The following is an 18097-nucleotide window of genomic DNA, read 5'->3' on the forward strand; positions in this document are numbered from 1 at the left end:
AAGCACCTTTGGATGCTTTGGTTTTTAAAGATGTTGTATGAATGCAAATCATTATCATTAGCCAAACCTCTTTTCATGCCAAAAATTACCGCCAACATCTGGAGCTTTTATCTTGTGTATAACTTTTTATGTGACACATCATCAAATGTCTTTTAGAAATCTAAATGCACCACATCTACTGGTTCCCTTTTATCCACCCTGCTTGTTACATCCTCAAAGAACTCTAATAAATTTGTCAAACACTATTTCCCGTTCATAAAATTATGTTGACATTGCTTGATTGTATTATGATTTTCTAAATATCCTGCGACTACTTCCTGAGTAATGGATTCCAGCATTTATCCAATGGCAGATGTTAGACTAACTGGCCTATAGTTTTCCACTTTCTGTCTCCCTCCTTTCTTGCATAAGAGAGTTACATTAGTGGTTTTCCAATTTGTTAGGATGTTTCCAGAATCTAAGGAATTTTGGAACACTACAACTAATGCATTCACGAGTTTTCACCGAATTATTAAATTTCCTGGGAAAAGTACAATTCACATATTACACTGAACATAGTACTTGTACATGCAGTACATTCTTGGTCAATAGTACATTTTTTATTAAACTTTCTCCTGAATTAATTGTTTTAAATGCAGTTCAACAAGTGTCACAGTGTTTGAGAAAGAATTCGCAAAGACAAATTAGCATTTCATCTGAGTGCCCACCTTTATTTACTGGTGGACACATGATATAATCTACCATCTATTTGCTATGAATCACTCGCACTTAGTTACCAGCGAACTAGCTCACTGATCTTAGGCTTTTGGCCCCATTCAACAAAACATAAATTCAAGAGCAGACACAAGGGGAAAGTTGCTTTGCCATTTCCTTTTGTGGCTCAATTCCATGCACCTGTGCAGAAGAGCATGCATGAGACAGATACGAATTAGAGATCAAATAGTGAACAATGAAACATGAAAGTGAAGGATTACAGACTTGACCCCAAATTGAAAAGCAAGCAAAGAAGCTGGGTCAATGAACTGAACAAACTAAAATCAGGGTCACTTTGTAAAGATCTCTGTCACATATATAAGCAATTTACAAGAATACTTTACTAGTAGAAGACAATCTCATCTAAAAATGCAGTTCAAAGCTAAATTCTAAGCAAACTGACCTGGGAACCTCAGGCAACGTTAAAACACTGAAAGATGATGAACATGGGCACTGAGTGATCAAAACCCTCACTCAAATTTCAAATGTAATTAATTCAGACACTGACAACAAATTCTAGAACGTGTACTAGGAATATACAAAAGACTCACTTTCAACTCCCCCCTACCTCCCACTCTCCACCATACAGATCAGGGAGGTGTCAAGAATGATTCCCAGTTTGTGCCGAGTTACCTGATTGCAACAGGGACAGTCCTGGGAAACAGAAATTGTCCGTCTGCTTTTGTGCATTATGTACCTGTCAAATTAGTGAACATTACTTGAACTGAAAAAGGGACAAATCAAGCTGGGTTCCCAAACGTTATTTAAAAAGTGATTGTTACTGGGAAAAACAGGTGTGTGAATGTTTGGCAGGATTGAGCTCAACTGTAATTCCTTCCAATGTCAAATAGTCTGCTAACACACTGCCTTAGCTTACACATGAACAACCACTTGTGCAAGATAACCATTAGCTACAAATGCTAATGCAAAATCACGCAATTAAGAATTAACATCTTAAGGAAATGGCAGACACCCCTCCACTAAAAAAGTTATGAAATGGTATACATAAAGAACAGGGGAATTTCTGGGGATGGGAAGAATTAGAATACACTAACTCACATTATATTGTGTTTTTCTGGCTGCACACAAAAGCCTAATGTTGCTTCTCAAGAACATTTTTTGGGTAATAAATTCCATCCATCTCCGGACTGACTTAATCCATAAAGAAGGGATAGCAGATCACCACACGTACAACTGGTAAACAGCAGCTCTTTTGGCACTCTAGCCCTGAGAACTCTGGATAACTAAGTGTCTCATTTACACTGAATATTACACACTATTTATAGACATCATCAAGCCCTGGCTGCATTGAGAAATGCTATGAATTCCAGCAATACATTTCTTAGCCCGCATCTACAAGGCTGAGTCATGTGGTTACTTTACCCAACATCAAACTGCCTTCACACACAGCAAAGGGAGGGGTTTCATCATCCATGAGTAATCTCTCTCACATCAACCTCTACACTCTTAAGCACACCCTTTCTTGCCTCTCTTCTATCATGATTACAATGGCCACATGTCCTCTGAATTTTCCTCTCATTTCTTTTCAGAATTTCACTCTTACTGTATTGAAGTTAACACTCACATAGTTTATCAACCTTAATTTGTTGTTTCCTGGACATCAAAATTGTGGAACTTACATCCTTTCATGTTCTTTTCTCTTTGGATTTTAAAACATACTTATTGCGACTACTTAAATTTACCTCATCATCTCTCCTATTTGCAAACTTGATGGTGTCATGCATGCTGGGACTTTGCCCTTGATTTTTTGTTTCTCAATTACAAGAAAACAGCAGACTGTACAGCAATAAATCAGGACACCTAAGAACTGTGCCACTCTAAGCAATATAGTCACAAATGAGCAACACTAAAAGATCATTTAAATACATCTGCTTCACTTTCAAAGCAAGAACCTGCAATTCCCTTTATCATTTAACTAGGGCTAGGAATCTATCACAGTATAGAAAGGGCAAAAAATTAGTTTTTATTTAATTCATTCATGGATCTGAGCATTGCTGGCTAGGCCAGCATTTATTGCCCATCTCTAATTGGTCTCGAGAAAGTGGTGGTGGGCCTTTTTGAACGGCTGCAGTTGATTTAGTGTAGGTACACCCACAGTGCTATTTGGGTCAAAATCCTGGAACTCCCTCCCTGTGACAGGAACAACAATATAGTTCCAAGTTAGGGCTGGTGTGCTGCTTGAAGGGAAACTTGCAGGTGGTGGTGTTCCCACGTACTTGCGGCTCTTGTGCTTCCAGATAGTAGAGATTGCAGGTTTGGAAGTTGCTGTCGAAGGAGACTGCAGTACATCTTGTAGATGGTACACTCTGTGCTGGTGGCGGAGGAAGTGAGTATTTAAGGTGGCGGATGGGCAGATTGCTTTGTCCTGAACGATGTTGAGCTTCTTGAGTGCTATTGGAGCTGCACTCATCCAGGCAAGTGGAACGCATTCCATCACGCTCCTGATTTGTACCTTGTAACTGTTTTGGGTCACCATCAAATAAACTAAATGATCAAAATCAGGGACAAAGTAAAAGACAGCCCCTTAAAGGGAAACTGCAGAAACAAAAGACAAAATTTTAAAAAAAACTTACCAACATTAAATCAAAATGTGATCAAAGGGGTCTATAAAGCACCCCAGTCCCTGCAGCACCCACCGAGCACAGAAGGCCTCGACAGTGTTGGCAGACACTGCGTGCTCCATCTCCAGGGACACCTGGCCGTGAACATAGCCATGGACGAGGGGCAGAAAGTCAGGTCAGATGACTCCCTCAATCGCCCACTGCCTGGATTTGGTATTGGCCAACTTGGCCAGGCCCAGGCACAGGTTCACGAGGAGGTCCTCCTCCCTCCCTGCCCCTCTCCGCACTGGGTGCCCATAGATCAGGAGCATGGGAAGTGCAAACAAAACAACAGTAAAAGGTTTTTCAAATAACAAAAAAAAAGGGGTGCAGCCCACAACACCATATATAAGCGTGGTCCACGGACTCCACAAGGCCGCAAAAGATGCAGGCATCTCTGTAGTCCGTGAACTGATACTTCCTATGGTTGTATGGGACCGCTGCGTACAACACCCTCCACCCCCAGTCCCCAGTGGAAAGGGGGAGGACTCCCGTGCACCTTGTAGATGGACAGTATTTGGGGAATCAAGAGGCAATTTACTCACCGCGTAATTCCCAGCCTCTTATAGCCACAGTATTATGTCATTGACCGATATTGAAGGCCTCTATGTCAATGGGCTTTTCAGGTGACCATTAAAATTGGTTCCTCAAACATTAATTTTGTTTCTCTTCCTACAGCTGCTGCCTTACCTGCTGAGTATTTCCAGCATTTTCTGTTTTTATTTCAGATTTCCAGCATCTGTAGTATTTTGCTTTCTTATTAGGTCCAATTATTTTCCTGGCTAACCTTTTGCATTTTATATGTTTATAAAATGTTTATGTTGCCTGCTAATTTGTTTCCTCAAACCTTTCTTTGCCTCCCATATTAACTTTGTTCAATTCCCTCCTGTAAATTTCATAATCTTCCAGGCTGTTAACTGAATCTTGCTCCTAGTATTTGATATAAGCCTGCTTTTTCTATTTTGACTTGTCAACAGGCCATTCAATTCAGGGGACAATTATAGTTGTGACAACCCTGTTCACATTTTTCACGAGTTGCTACTGCAAACGGTGTAGCTTGGCTTGAATCTTTCTACTCGATAAGGTCTAAACCTTTGCCCTATTTACACCATTCTTTCCTATCTCACACACATGTAGAAAGTTTGACACCACATTGCTGTGCTGTAAAAACTTCTACAGGTGTTAGCAAACACGCAGCAATATTCCATTCGGAATGCTGATTTGACACTGAATAAATGTAGTTAAGGCAAACGGTGATTATAACACATATTAAACACATATTAAGAGGAAAGGCTGAGCTGCCAATTAATTTGTTGTGTAAAGTACCAATGAGCGCTGCAACAATGCAGCTCACTGATGCTATCAAAAGGTGAAAAACAACATCCTCCAGTAGGTTTAAAAAACAATCGAGTACAACTGACCAAATACTATTACTATTATGATAATTAGGCTTTAACAGTTGTGATTTAAGCTCTACTTTTACATGATGACTAAAAAGGAATTCTACCGTTAGTCCCCCTGGTTTCTACAATAACCAAACAAGCAAACATCTTATTGAAGGTGCTAAAAGTTTGCATATTATATCATCAGCAAATCAAAACAGCAGCTGTCATCTGACACAAAAACAAAAATAAAAATACCTGGAAAAACTCAGCAGGTCTGACAGCATCTGCGGAGAGGAATACAGTTAACGTCTCGAAACATGCTGGAATCCAGGATTGCTTTAGCATTCTTCAGCTTCATTATCACTCCAGCCAGCAAAATGATCAACCCAGTCCCATAGCCCAGTGCTCCGACAAAGATCTTGGGTTTCTGTGATTCAGGTGTGCTCTGTAGTTCCCAGTCAACACTCCTGGGCTCATTCAGGCTGATGTGTTCCACGCGGCAGGTATATTTATCCCCAGACACTGGTTGATATTGGAGGAGTTTTTATGTTTTGGATTGCCAGCATCTGCAGTTTTTTGCTTTTATCTTTGCTGCCATCTGAAATTGACTTTGAAATGTCAAAGCAAGATCCGTACATATACCATAATTGTCTATTTGAGAGCGTGCAGCTCTGCATTTGTAAATGTACCTGAACCCTGAAGTGAGTTTCCAAGGTTGGAATCACTACCATATATTCATGGCTTTTAAAAGATATAGAGGTGATTTATTCTATTTTGGTTAATACTGTTGGCATATTCGAGTCATTTAGCACAGCTATTTGACTTGCAATAGATTTCAATCACAGCTTTATCAAGCAATAAGTAACAGTAAGTCATGGGCAATAGTTCAGATTATAATATAAGCTGTTCAACTAAAATGTCCTCCGCAATAGTGACAGGAATAGAATACCTTTAGTGAATGCCAAATACTGCAATCATACAAATTTCAATTAGTTTGTCCAACAATAGAGTATGTTTATTACCCTTTCACTCCTGATCATGCTGACTTTGTGTACCAGTGCACAGCCTCTTCTCTTCCCACCAAGATATTTCAAGAATCCTGGTGTTCTCAAAAGAAATTTGCAGCTACACTCTGTTACTTCTGATAGAAAACAATCTTGATATAACGTTATGAAAGAGAGCTTTTTTTAATGAACATAGTGTCAAGGGCATAGCTCAAAACAAAATAAATATAGGCACAACGATCCAATGTCGTTCCCAGATGGTCATTCTTCCAGTGTGAGCTTAATCGTTGAGCATGTGGTCACCTCTCAAATTTGTAGCTGTCTTTTTTAAAAAACAACTCAATGTTTGAATCTCTCCACAGAAGTTTCAAAATGACATTCCCTCCTCTGTGACTATGATCATGGTGCACATCCCTCCCTCACCTTTTTTGCAGCCTTTGATCTCCAGTCTTGAAGGTACTGTAATTAACCATCTGAAAAAACACTAGGAAAACTGAAACCATTAACTTCCCTTCACACGGCAAGCTCCATACGAATGTCACCAATTCCATTCCCCCTCACTGGCCATTATCAGAATAGGATTGTTAGAAATCTCAGAGTCAGGTTCAACTCTGAAGTGCACTTCAATCAGCAAGCACCTCACTTCTAACCTAATGAAGGAGGGGAGGTCATTTAAGCAGCTGAAAACAGTTAGGCCTAAGACACTCCACGAAGAATGCCTGCTGCTCCCAAATCTATTTCTCCCATCACCACGACCACCTACTTCCACCTCCAAAACATCGCCCATCTCAGCATGTCAGCCACTGAAACCCTCATTTATGCCTGTGACACCAACAGATGTGTACATTTCAATATTCTCCTAACTGGCATCTGCCCTTCATAAACTTCAGCTCCTCAAACTCTCTGGCCCATATCCCATTCCACACTAGGCCATGTTTATCTATGACCTTGCCCATTCTGACCTATGCTGGCTCTCAGTCCCCCGCTTTACACTATCCCTCCCTGCCTCTGTAATCTCCATCACTCCTACACACACTCAGTCTCCGTCACAACCAGAACTCTGTTCATCTGACTGGCCTTTTATTAACCTTGCCCTTTACTTGCTATTGCTAACTCTAATTCAGCCATCTAGGCCTCATGCTCTGGAAGTCTCTCCCTAAACCACTCTGTCTCTTCGTCGCCTTCTCCTTCTTTAAGGCCTTGCTTAAAACTCACAACATAGGCCAAGCTTTCAGTTCTCACCCACCTCCTGGCCATCCCCTTCTAATAACATTTTTCGATCATGATTCACTTTTGCCTGATTAAGGCTCTGTGGAACACCTTGGAAATTTTCTATATTGTCTGTGCAGCTGAAATGGTATTAAACAGTGAAAAGGCCACATTATAGAGTTTATGCATCATTTGTAACCTGACATGTGGTTAAGTACAGCATGCTTAGGAGGAATGGTTGTTAATTGTTTATCAATTGCATGTTAATTGTATTCAAGTGGTGGATATTAATTGGGGACTCACCTGTGCTCATAATATATAGGACGGATTGAAAGAGGGGTTTGTTGGTTGGAAGTGCAAGTTCTGCATTTTCTCTCTCTCTCTAAATAAAAGCTTGTAAGTATATAAAGACTAGGCTCCAGTATTCAATCCTTCACTGCCTGGTGATCAGAGTTCCAACAATGGTAAGTTTGAACCTCTGGCTCCCAAAGCCCTCAGGTCATACTTAAAAGTGTTAATTGATAGAGACTGTCAATTCCATTATCATTGTATCATGCGATAAACAGAATGGTGGAAAGTGAGCTAGATGGTCTGTTCTGTCTAACAATTCTTATGCTTAAATTCTGTAGCTTGGGCCAAGTCTGAGCTAAAACTTAAGTTAACTGCAATATTGTTTCAATAGATAACACTCTGGTACCACAATTGCACCAACAGGTTCTCAGGATGTGGGCAATACTGGAAAAGCTGCATCCTTCATTGCTCTGAGATGGTGGTAAATTTTGCCTTGGAACTACTAGGGTCCTAGCACACATTTTGCTCCCATCATGATGTTGGAGGAAATTGCAGAATATTGACTGTAACAATAAAAGCATAGCAGAATACGTTCAAGTCAGATAAAAGCAAAAAACTGCGGATGCTGGAAATCAAAAACAAAAATATCTGGAAAAACTCAGCAGGTCTGGCAGTATCTGTGGAAGGGAGCACAGTTAACATTGAGTCGGCATAACTCTTCAACAGAACTAAGGAAAAATAGAAAAGGGGTGAAATATAAGCTGGTTTAAAGGGGGGGTTGGGACAAGAGAGCTGGATAGAGGGCCAGTGATAGGTGGAGACAACCAAAAGATGTCACAGACAAAAGGACAAAGAGGTGGTGAAGGTGGTGATATTATCTAAAGGAATGTGCTAATTAAGGGTAGAAAGCAGGACAAGCAAGGTACAGATAGCCCTAGTGGGGGTGGGGTGAAGGCATCGAGAAAGGCTAAAAGGTAGAGATAAAACAATGGATGGAAATACATTTAAAAATAATGGAAATAGGTGAGAAAAGAAAAATCTATATAAATTATTGGCAAAAACAAAGAGGGGGAAAAATCAGAAAGGGGGTGGGGATGGAGGAGAGAGTTCATGATCTAAAATTGTTGAACTCAATATTTAGTCCAGAAGGCTGTGAAGTGCCGAGTTGGTGTTGAGCTTCACTGGAACAATGCAGCAAGCCAAGGACGGACATGTGGGCATGAGAGCAGGGTGGAGTGTTGAAATGGCAAGCGACAGGGAGGTCTGGGTAATGCTTGCGGACAGAACGAAGGTGTTCTGCAAAGCGGTTGCCCAGTCTGCGTTTGGTCTCTCCGATGTAGAGGAAACCGCATTGGGAGCAACGAGTTGAGGGAAGTACCGACTCCGACAGCTACCTCAACTACAGCTCCTCACACCCCGTTCCCTGTAAGGACTCCATCCCATTCTCTCAGTTCCTTCACCTCCGTCGCATCTGTTCTGATGATGCCCTTTCAAAAACAGTTCCTCTGACATGTCCTCCTTCTTCCTTAACTGAGGTTTTCCAGCCACGGTGGTTGACAGGGCCCCCAACCGTGTCTGGCCCATCTCCCGCGCATTCTCCCTCCCAGAAACATGATAGTGTCCCCCTTGTCCTCACTTATCACCCCACCAGCCTCTGCATTCAAAGGATCATCCTCCGCCATTTCCGCCAACTCCAGCATGATGACACCACCAAACACATCTTCCCTTCACCCACCTTGGCGGCATTCTGTAGGGATCATTCCCTCCGTGACACCCTGGTCCACTCCTCCATCACCCTCTACACCTCAACCCCCTCCCACAGCACCTTGCCATGCAACCGCAGAAGATGTAACACCTGCCCCTTTACTTCCCCTCTCCTCACCATCCAAGGGCCCAAACACTCCTTTCAAGCGAAGCAGCATTTCACCTGTACTTCCCTCAACTTAGTCTACTGCATTCGTTGCTCTCAATGCAATTTCCTCTACATTGAAGAGACCACACGCAGACTGGGTGACCGCTTTGTAGAACATTTTCGTTCTGTCCGCAAGCATTACATAGACCTCCCTGTCGCTTGCCATTTCAACACTCCACCCTGCTCTCAAGCCCACGTCTCCATCCATGGCTTGCTGCATTGTTTCAGTGAAGCTCAACACAAACTGGAGGAACAGCACCTCATCTTCCGACTGGGCACGTTACAGCCTTTCGGACTGAATTTTGAGTTCAACAATTTTAGATCATGAGCTCTCTCCTTCATCCCCACCCACTTTCTGATTTTTTCCCCCTCCTTTTTGTTTTATATAGATCTTTCTTTTCCCACCTATTTCCATTATTTTTAAATGTATTTCCATCCATTGTTTTATCTCTACCTTTTAGCCTTTTTTGATTCCTTCACCCCACCCCACCCCCACAAGTGTTATCTGTACCTTGTGCTGCTTTCTACCCTTAATTAGCACATTCCTTTAGATAATATCACCACCTTCAACACCTCTTTGTCCTTTTGTCTGTGACATCTTTTGGTTGTCTCCATCTATCACTGGCCCTCTATCCAACTCTCTTGTCCCAACCCCCCCTTTAAACCAGCTTATATTTCACACCCCTTTTCTATTTTTCCTTAGTTCTGTTGAAGAGTCATGCGGACTTGAAACGTTAACTGTGTTCCTCTCCGCAGATGCTGCCAGACCTGCTGAGTTTTTCCAGGTGTTTTTGTTTTTGTTTACGTTCAAGTCAGGTTGGAGGGGAACTTCCATCAAGCTCTGCTCTTAATCTCTTAGAAGTAGAGACTGCAGAGGGCAGAGGTGATGTTCAATTGTCTGAGTTACTGTACTTGGAACCATGCTGACAAAACAAAAATCAATCACTAACTGAACAATGAAACCATACTAAAATAAAAGATTCAAAAGAACTTTTCTGACAGGGAGCAACTCGTTCCAAAGGTGGGTTTTTTTTTTAATTGAGAGATCCTAAGTGAAGAACCAAGGCCCTTATACAAAATAGGCAAGGACATGAGAAAAGGTGACACCAAGCTTGAAGTTTGAAAGTGTTTAGATTGTAGGATAAAGGAAGACTGAAAGAAGTAGAAAGCTCCAGGTTTAAGATCCTAAAAAAGTTACATAATAAGATGGTGCAATGACTCTTGAATTCAACACATTGAGGAAACAGGAGGGATAGAGGCGGATTCAGATGAGCAACACTTAAATAGCCCATGTTTAAAAGTACTAAAGTAGTGCAGGAGCTGACAGCTCTCACTAGTAGTCCCTATTTGTTTCCTCTACATAATGGCAGACCCCTTTTCCAAAGCATATGGAAAAATAAATAACAATGGATTCCTTTGTCACTGAAACCAAAGCAGATGAAAATAAACAGAGAATGCCACAGCTTTCAAGGGTCTATGCTTAAAAAAAGGTTTCTTTCACTGTGTGTTACTTTTCCAGAAAACTGTTAGTGCAGTTTTGACCAAGAGAGCCCAGCTGTGTCTCTAAAAAATCCAAGTGATGTTAAATAGACACCAGCTGAACTATGTCCTATCAGTAATACACTTCTATTTATATTCCTTCAGCACAGAATATGGTCTAAAGAACCTTTCAAATTGATGTTTCTAATATTCTGAAACTTTACTCTTGGCTAATGGATCATCACAAAATGAATTGTGCTCTTGTGCTGGTTTATGTTGGTAATTACCTATAATGGTCAGAATGTTCCAATCTCTGATGCATCACGGCCACTACAATATCCCTGTGCTAAAGATGGTTCCCATTTCTATGAAGTGCATATGCAGACATCAGGTGACCATTTGATTGGATTAGGCCATGATACTCATCCCACCACCAACCCTTCCCACACGCCCCTGCCCCCCCTCTCCCCCAACCACCAGACCTTCCTAATAAACTATCAACACTCAACCTAGACTGGCATACAACTTTGCAGGTACTCTTTAGCAAACCTGACAAACTGATGAACTTGGGAAGTATAATCAGGTCAATAAGCGTTGGGGTGTTGACCACTCAGCTCGAAACAGCCATGCATCCCAACGTCATGAGCGACTGGGTAGCCGTAGTTAGGCTTTATGCTGAATAAATTTCAGCAATATCCTTGTGCATACTTTTGAATCCCTAAGCCTAGACTCTCTTCAATCTGCACCTGGGGGGAATGATTGTCCTCTAAATTCCTGGCAGAAAATGAGGAGATATAGTCAAGAAGAATTAAGGAAAATAGAGAGAAGAGACTTCCTATCAAATTCTTTCTCCTGAAGTTAACCGTTGGCATTCCCCCTCCACTGCCCACCTGTGACATGCAAACAGCAAGACAGCAGGGCTTACAATTCTGAGCAATTTTCTTCTACCAGCTGCCTCTGCAATGAGATGCAAATGAATGCCAGGGAACAAGAGTCAAATCTTGCCCCATTCCTGGCAACAATACTGACAACAAAAAAATTCTGTTCCTGTCCAAGATTTTGGGTTTACTAAGTGAGGTGTCTCCACATGGGCAAAACATGCATCCTCCATATTGGAGGACCTGAAATTTCAGTGGCACCAATATGTAACAGTACAGTCCAGACTGATATCCCCCCTCTGTAGCCCAGGGCCAGACTTTGACATCAAGGAGACCATCCTGGCTGTTATCCTGACTGTCCTCGTGACATGCATTTGTAATTGGGACTTAGGAGAAAACTCTGACTGGCAAAATGTGATGTGCATATGTGTGTGTATGTGTATATATGTGTGTTGTTTGTATGTATATATATCTCTCTATATACATAAGTTAGGAGGTACAGCGATTTGCACAGATGGGAGCAGGAAGTTGCAAAGGAACTGACAAAGCGTCTGAAGAAATTTGTGGTGGGTGGATTTCAATGTGGAGATCTGCTTAAGACCACAAGAAGGACAAGGGCAGCAGGTGCATGGAGCAGCACATCCAAGCCACTCACCATCTTGTCTTGGAAATATATCGCAGTTTCTTCACTGTCACTGGGTCAAAGTCTTTGAACTCCTTCCCTAACAGCGCTGTGGGTGTACACATACCACATGGACTACGGCGGTTCAAGAAGGCAGCTCGCCACCACCTTAAGGGCTGTTAGGGATGGACAATAAGTGCTGGCCTGGCTAGCAACATCCACATCCCATGAAAGAATAATGAAAATTTTAAAAAAAAACTTTGGACAAATCAGAATACTTCCTTAATTATGAGACACGAGCAGCTGTGGAGGACCTAAGTGTTGTAAGTGGTCAGGCACATAAACCACCAAAAGCCAGTGCACAAGAAAAAAAGTAATAAAAAAAAAAGTTAATGCACTTTGACATTTACCTTAAGGGGGTTGGAATTCAGAAGTGAGAAAATTTTGCTTCAGTTCTGGAGTCTTGGTCAGGCCCCATGTGAAGTACTGCATTCGATTTTGCACACCATACTTCATACTTGAGTGGATACAGCACAGATTCACCAGAATGATGATGTGACTGATCAGGTTGTTATTGGAACAGATTGTATTAACTTGGTTTGTATTCCCTGAAGTTTAGAAGACCAAGACTTTATCTAATTGAGATGTTTAAACAGATAAGCTATTGTAAATATGGAGAATCTACTTCCTTTGATAAACAATCAGAAAAAAGGCGGCACAATCTTTAATATTAGAGCTATGTTAGTTGGGAACGAAAGCAGAAATTACTTTTTCCACATAAAGAGTACTGGAACATTTGGAACACTCTGCCCAAAAAGCATTGAATGTCAAGTTACTCTAAATATTCAAGGCTGAGATCAATAGAACTTTGTTAGGTTAGGGCAGCAAGAAATATGGACTAATAGTGGTAAATTGAGTAGAGTTACAAATCAGCCATGATCTTATAGAATGGCAGGACAGGCTGAATGACCTCATCCTGCTCACATGACTGAAGTCACATAACAATCCACAAATTAGGAATCAAAAAGGATGGATCTCCATGGTCTGTGCAGCTCCATTACACATTGCCTATGCCAATTGCGCTACTGAGTGAGCTCAAAACATTAACAATAAGTTCATGCAATCAGAACAGAATATTTTCAAATACTGAGCTGATAAATTTGTTTCCTGATGTACCTCGGAACACAAGAAAGAACAGAACGAAAAAAGGCCAATTAGGACTCCCAAGGATGACATATAATCTTATCTCAATCCAGTCTACCCATATGTTCTCTAGAGAAAATTTTTTCAAGTTTCTAGCTCTACACTTCCACTTCTTCTCCATGGTATATCAAACGAATTCCAATGTGCATGCAACATCATATAAGTTAACTTTGTTCCTGTTTAATCACTAGGTTCTTTTTAAAGGCATCAACTATTATTGTATGAATAGTTTTTGAGTCTGTTTTACATAACTGCTCCTTGGAATATATAAATTCCTTTTAATCTCAGGGCATAAGCTTTAATTAATAAACTTGTATTTACACTATCCTTTCTTTAAACCATCTTATAAACATGGGTCATGACCCCTTTGAAGTACATAGGTTCATACTTGGAAGCCTAAGGTCCCAAAAATATATTTGTCACTCTTCACTGAATGTCCCAAAAGCACCAAAGGCCCACCACAAACCAATTGCAAGCCAAAACCAGACCACCTAGGGAGTGACCAAACACAGAAAGCAATGCTATGAAAGGTCACATATGTTCCTTGGCAATTATATAAATAAAACAATTACACATTGCTTCAATCCTGACATATTACACCAGTTCTGCAACACTGCTTCTATTGTAAAAAATCCAGTTATACAAATCACACCTGTCCAGAGGTTTAATATTCCATGACAAACTTTATTTTAATTTATTCACTGATTATACTGCTGAGCACCTGTTGATGTAGCGCAATGGAAATTGAGTATAGTTTTAACAAAATTAGTTTGATTTACTTCTGTTGTCCAAATTCATCAAGCTTTCCAGTTCTTAACAAATCTCGGACAGAAAACTAATCACAGAAATACCGGCTCATTTCGCCAGCTCTCAAATGTGCTGTTTTATTTTGAGAAACATTACTGCAATAGGTAAATTGCAATAGATAAGCAACATAAATCAGATACTACGATTTTTTGTGGAACTTTGCTGACACGTAAGAGAACACTTATATGTAATGGGCTGTTCTGAACTATTTTGAGTTGAGAAACCTAGGTCAAGGGTTATACCTGCAAAACAATCATCAAGGTTACAAAAAGAGTAGGAGAGAAGCCAAGATCTAGGATCAGTGCCTAAATGGCACAAAAGTTAGGGTTTTAAAATCTATACGGAAGGAGAAACGAGGTAAGGAGCTCCATAGTTTTGAGGTCCTAGGAGGAATTTATTAAGAAACCACCCAGAGAGTCTTGATTTCAATAGCTAGCTAAATAAATAGCAATGCTAAAATGATGGTGTGGTTGTAAAATTGAGCTGTTTCAGCATAATGTTTGATGACCCGAAGGAGCAATTTACATTCAGCTTCTGGAAACAAGAACGCTTGCTTTTTATCCACACCCCCACCCCACCTTCTACTAGCAGAATCCAATTAAAAACTGGGTCCAGCCACACTGACTTTGTGGTAGTGAATCTGATAAAGCTGTGAGGTGCCAGATCTGGCAGACAGCAGCAGGGTCCACACTATCAAAATACTTCATGTGAGTCAGTCGTCACTGAACTTGCAAACTCTGAGCAGACAGGGTTGCTCATCAGTCACCCAATGCACATCAGTAATTTTGACAAATAGAGGAGAATGAAGGGATATTTCATTAGGTTCAGTCAACCTTAAGAAGGAAACTGTACACCACCACCTTACACAAAAGATAACGCAATACAGAGTGCAAGAACATTAAATTTATTGCTCCATAAAAGAGTTTGGAAGTTAAAAGGTTAGGAAGTGCATTTCACATTATCGATATACTGTACATGAAAACACTGATAAATCTCCCGTCTAGATTTAGTTAGCTGATCTCAGCAGGCTAACTGGGATGCTACAACTTGCCCATATGTGGCAGGGGAACATCAGGCAGTTTCTGTTGCTGATCACTATCCAGAGGGCCCTTGCAGAAAGCATGCATGTATGAATGCCAGGTGAGGCCCACATCAGAATTGGTGATGATGCCCTTTCATTACAGCACATGCTGAGGAATGGCCATTTGATTGATATACCAAAGGGTGGCTGGTGCTAATAAAATAATGTTGCAACATCAGTCAGCACCTTCAGCAGCAAATTGCAAGGGAAGAGAAATTAGTGTACATAACAAAGGGGAAGGCAAGAGAGCAAGGTAGAAATATGGGAAATAATAATCAGAGTGTGCATGGAAAAGAAAGAGCATACAAACTTATGAGTGCACCAGCAGACAAGGCTAGGGGTTGCAAAAATAATAAAAAGAATTAAAGGCACTCCATCTGAATGCACACTGCATCTGCAACAAGGTAGATGAGTTCACGGCACAAGTAGAAACAAACAGACAGGTATGATCTAATTGCTATTATGGAGATGTGGCTGCAGGGTGACGAGGCTGGGAACTAAATGTTCAAGGGTAATTGACAAAAGGACAGGCAAAAAGGAAGAAAAAAAGGCAGCTTTTTAAAAAAATTAATTCATGGGATCTTGGCATTGCTGCCTGGGCCAGCATCTAATCCCATCCTTAGTTGCCCTTGAGAAGGTGGTGAGCTGCCTTCTTGAACTGCTGCAGTCCATGTGGTGTAGGTACACCCACAGTGCTGTTAAGAAGGGAGTTCCAGGATTTTGACCCAGCAACAATGAAGGAACAACAATATATTTCCAAGTCAGGATGGTGAGTGACTTGGAGGGAAACTTCCAGGTGGTGGTGTTTTCATGTATCTGCTGCCCTTGTCCTTCTAGATGGTAGTGGTTGTGGGTTTGGAAGGTGCTGTCGAAGGATCCTTGGTGAATTCCTGCAGTGCATCTTCTTGATGGCACACACTGCTGCTACTGTGCGTCGATGGTGGAGGGGGTGAATGTTTGTGGATGTGCTGCCAATCAAGTGGGCTGCTTTCTTCTCAGTGGTGTCAAGCAACTTGTGGGAGCTGCACTTATCCAGGCAAGTGGAGAACATTCCATCACACTCCTGACTTGTGCCTTGCAGCTGGTGCACAGGTTTTGGGGTGTCAGGAGGTGAGTTACTCATCGCACGATTCCTAACCTCTGACCTGCTCTTGAAGCCACAGTATTTATATGGTTAGTTTTTGATAAGATCCCAAACAAGAGGTTAGTATGCAACATTACAGCTCAAGGGGGTGGGGGATCATGTACTGGGATGGATTGAGAATTGATTACTGGACAGTAAACAGAGTAGGGAATAAATGGGTCATTCTCAGGTTGGCAGGCTTGACCATTGGGTATTGCTAGGATAAGTACTTGGGCCTTTGTTATTGACAATCTATATCAATGATTTGGATGTGGGAACCAAATGTAATATTTCCAAGATTGCTGATGACACAAAACTAGGTGGGAATGTGAGAGTGTGAGGAGGATGCAAAGAGCCCTTAAGGGAATTTAGACAGGATAAATGTGTGGGTAAGAACTTAGCAGATGGAGTATAACATGAAAAAATATCAAGTTATCCATTTTGGTAGGAAAAAACAGAAATCCAGAGTATTTCTTAAATAGCGAGAGATTGGGAAGTGCTGATATCCAAAGGGGCCTGTGTGTCCTTGTTCACAAGTCACTGAAAGTTAACATGCAGGCGCAGCAAGCAATTAGGAAGGCAAATCGTATGTTGGTCTTCATTGCAAGAGGATTTGAGTACAGGAGTAAAGAAGTTTTGGTGAGACCACATCTGGGGTATTGTACAGTTTCGGTCTCATCTAAAGAAGGAAATACTCAGCAGGTCTGGCAGTACCTGTGGAGAGCGAAACAGAGTTAACATTTCAAGTCCAATACAACTCTTCTCCAGAGCTGAACAGTTCCAGTAAGAGTCATATTGGACTCAAAAAGTTAACTCCATTTCTCCCTCCAAAGATGCTGCCAGACCTGCTGAATTTTTCCAGTATTTTATGATTTATTTCAGATTTCAAGCATCTGTAATATGGTGCTTTTATATTAAGAAAGGGTATACTTGCCATAGAGGGAGTGCAACGAAGATTCACCAGGCTGATCCCTCAGATGAGGGGTTTGTTCTATGAGGAGAGTTTGAAGGGGCTGGGCCTTTATTCTCTAAAGCTAAGGAGAAAAAGAGGTGACCTCATTGAAGCATACAAAATTATTACATGGCTTGACAGAGTGGATGTAGGAAGGATGTTTCCCCTGACTAGGGGTGGGTGAAGGTCGAGAACCTGGGGACAGTGTCTTGGGATAAGAGATGGGACATTTAGGGCTGAGCTTAGGAAGAATTTCTCCACTCAGAGGGTGCTGAATCTTTGGAATTCTCTACCCCAGAGGCTGTGGAGGCTCAGTCATTGAGTATATTTAAGACCGAGATCAATAGATTTCTACATATTAAAGATATCCAGGGATATGGGAATAGTGTGGGAAAATGGTGTTGAGGTAGAAGATCAGTCATGATGTAGCTGAATAGTGGAGCAGGCTCAAGAGGCCATGCTTATATGCTCCTATGTGCAATATTAGCAAATTACATATCAAGAATTGAGAGTTGGTCAGAGGGTGAGACAGAGCAAATGAGCAAAAGAAACTTTTGAGTCAAGTTAGACAGTTGGTCAACTGATGGGGTCAAGTTTGAATTATTGAACTTATGTGGTGGAACGAACTTTAAAAAAGAAAGCAATTGGGCTAAATGTCAAAAAGCATATCCAGTATCCATGTAATTTTGGTGCATTGTGTACATGCAGGCCAGTTGTGGCAGTTACACAGTGTACATGAATGCAGAAGATCTGCATTATGACATGACATCAATACAA

At 41.3% G+C, this 18097-nt stretch overlaps 1 protein-coding gene across 5 annotated transcripts in view; it reads right to left on the reverse strand.

The window, feature by feature from the left end:
* myo9aa (myosin IXAa) overlaps window positions 1-18097 on the reverse strand; it is a 289869-nt gene that overhangs the window by 171596 nt on the left and 100176 nt on the right. Inside the window, exon 1 of one of the 5 annotated variants that reach the window (XM_041178290.1) lies at window positions 1813-1882. The exons of the other annotated variants lie outside the window; for them this stretch is intronic. Within the exon in view, the coding sequence (XP_041034224.1) occupies window positions 1813-1869 (57 nt within the window). The 5' untranslated portion in view covers window positions 1870-1882. Of the gene's footprint in view, window positions 1-1812; window positions 1883-18097 lie in introns of those variants that run through there. 5 annotated transcript variants of the gene reach the window in all.

The sequence above is a fragment of the Carcharodon carcharias genome, chromosome 32, assembly GCF_017639515.1.
Source record: "Carcharodon carcharias isolate sCarCar2 chromosome 32, sCarCar2.pri, whole genome shotgun sequence".
Classification (NCBI taxonomy): domain Eukaryota; kingdom Metazoa; phylum Chordata; class Chondrichthyes; order Lamniformes; family Lamnidae; genus Carcharodon; species Carcharodon carcharias.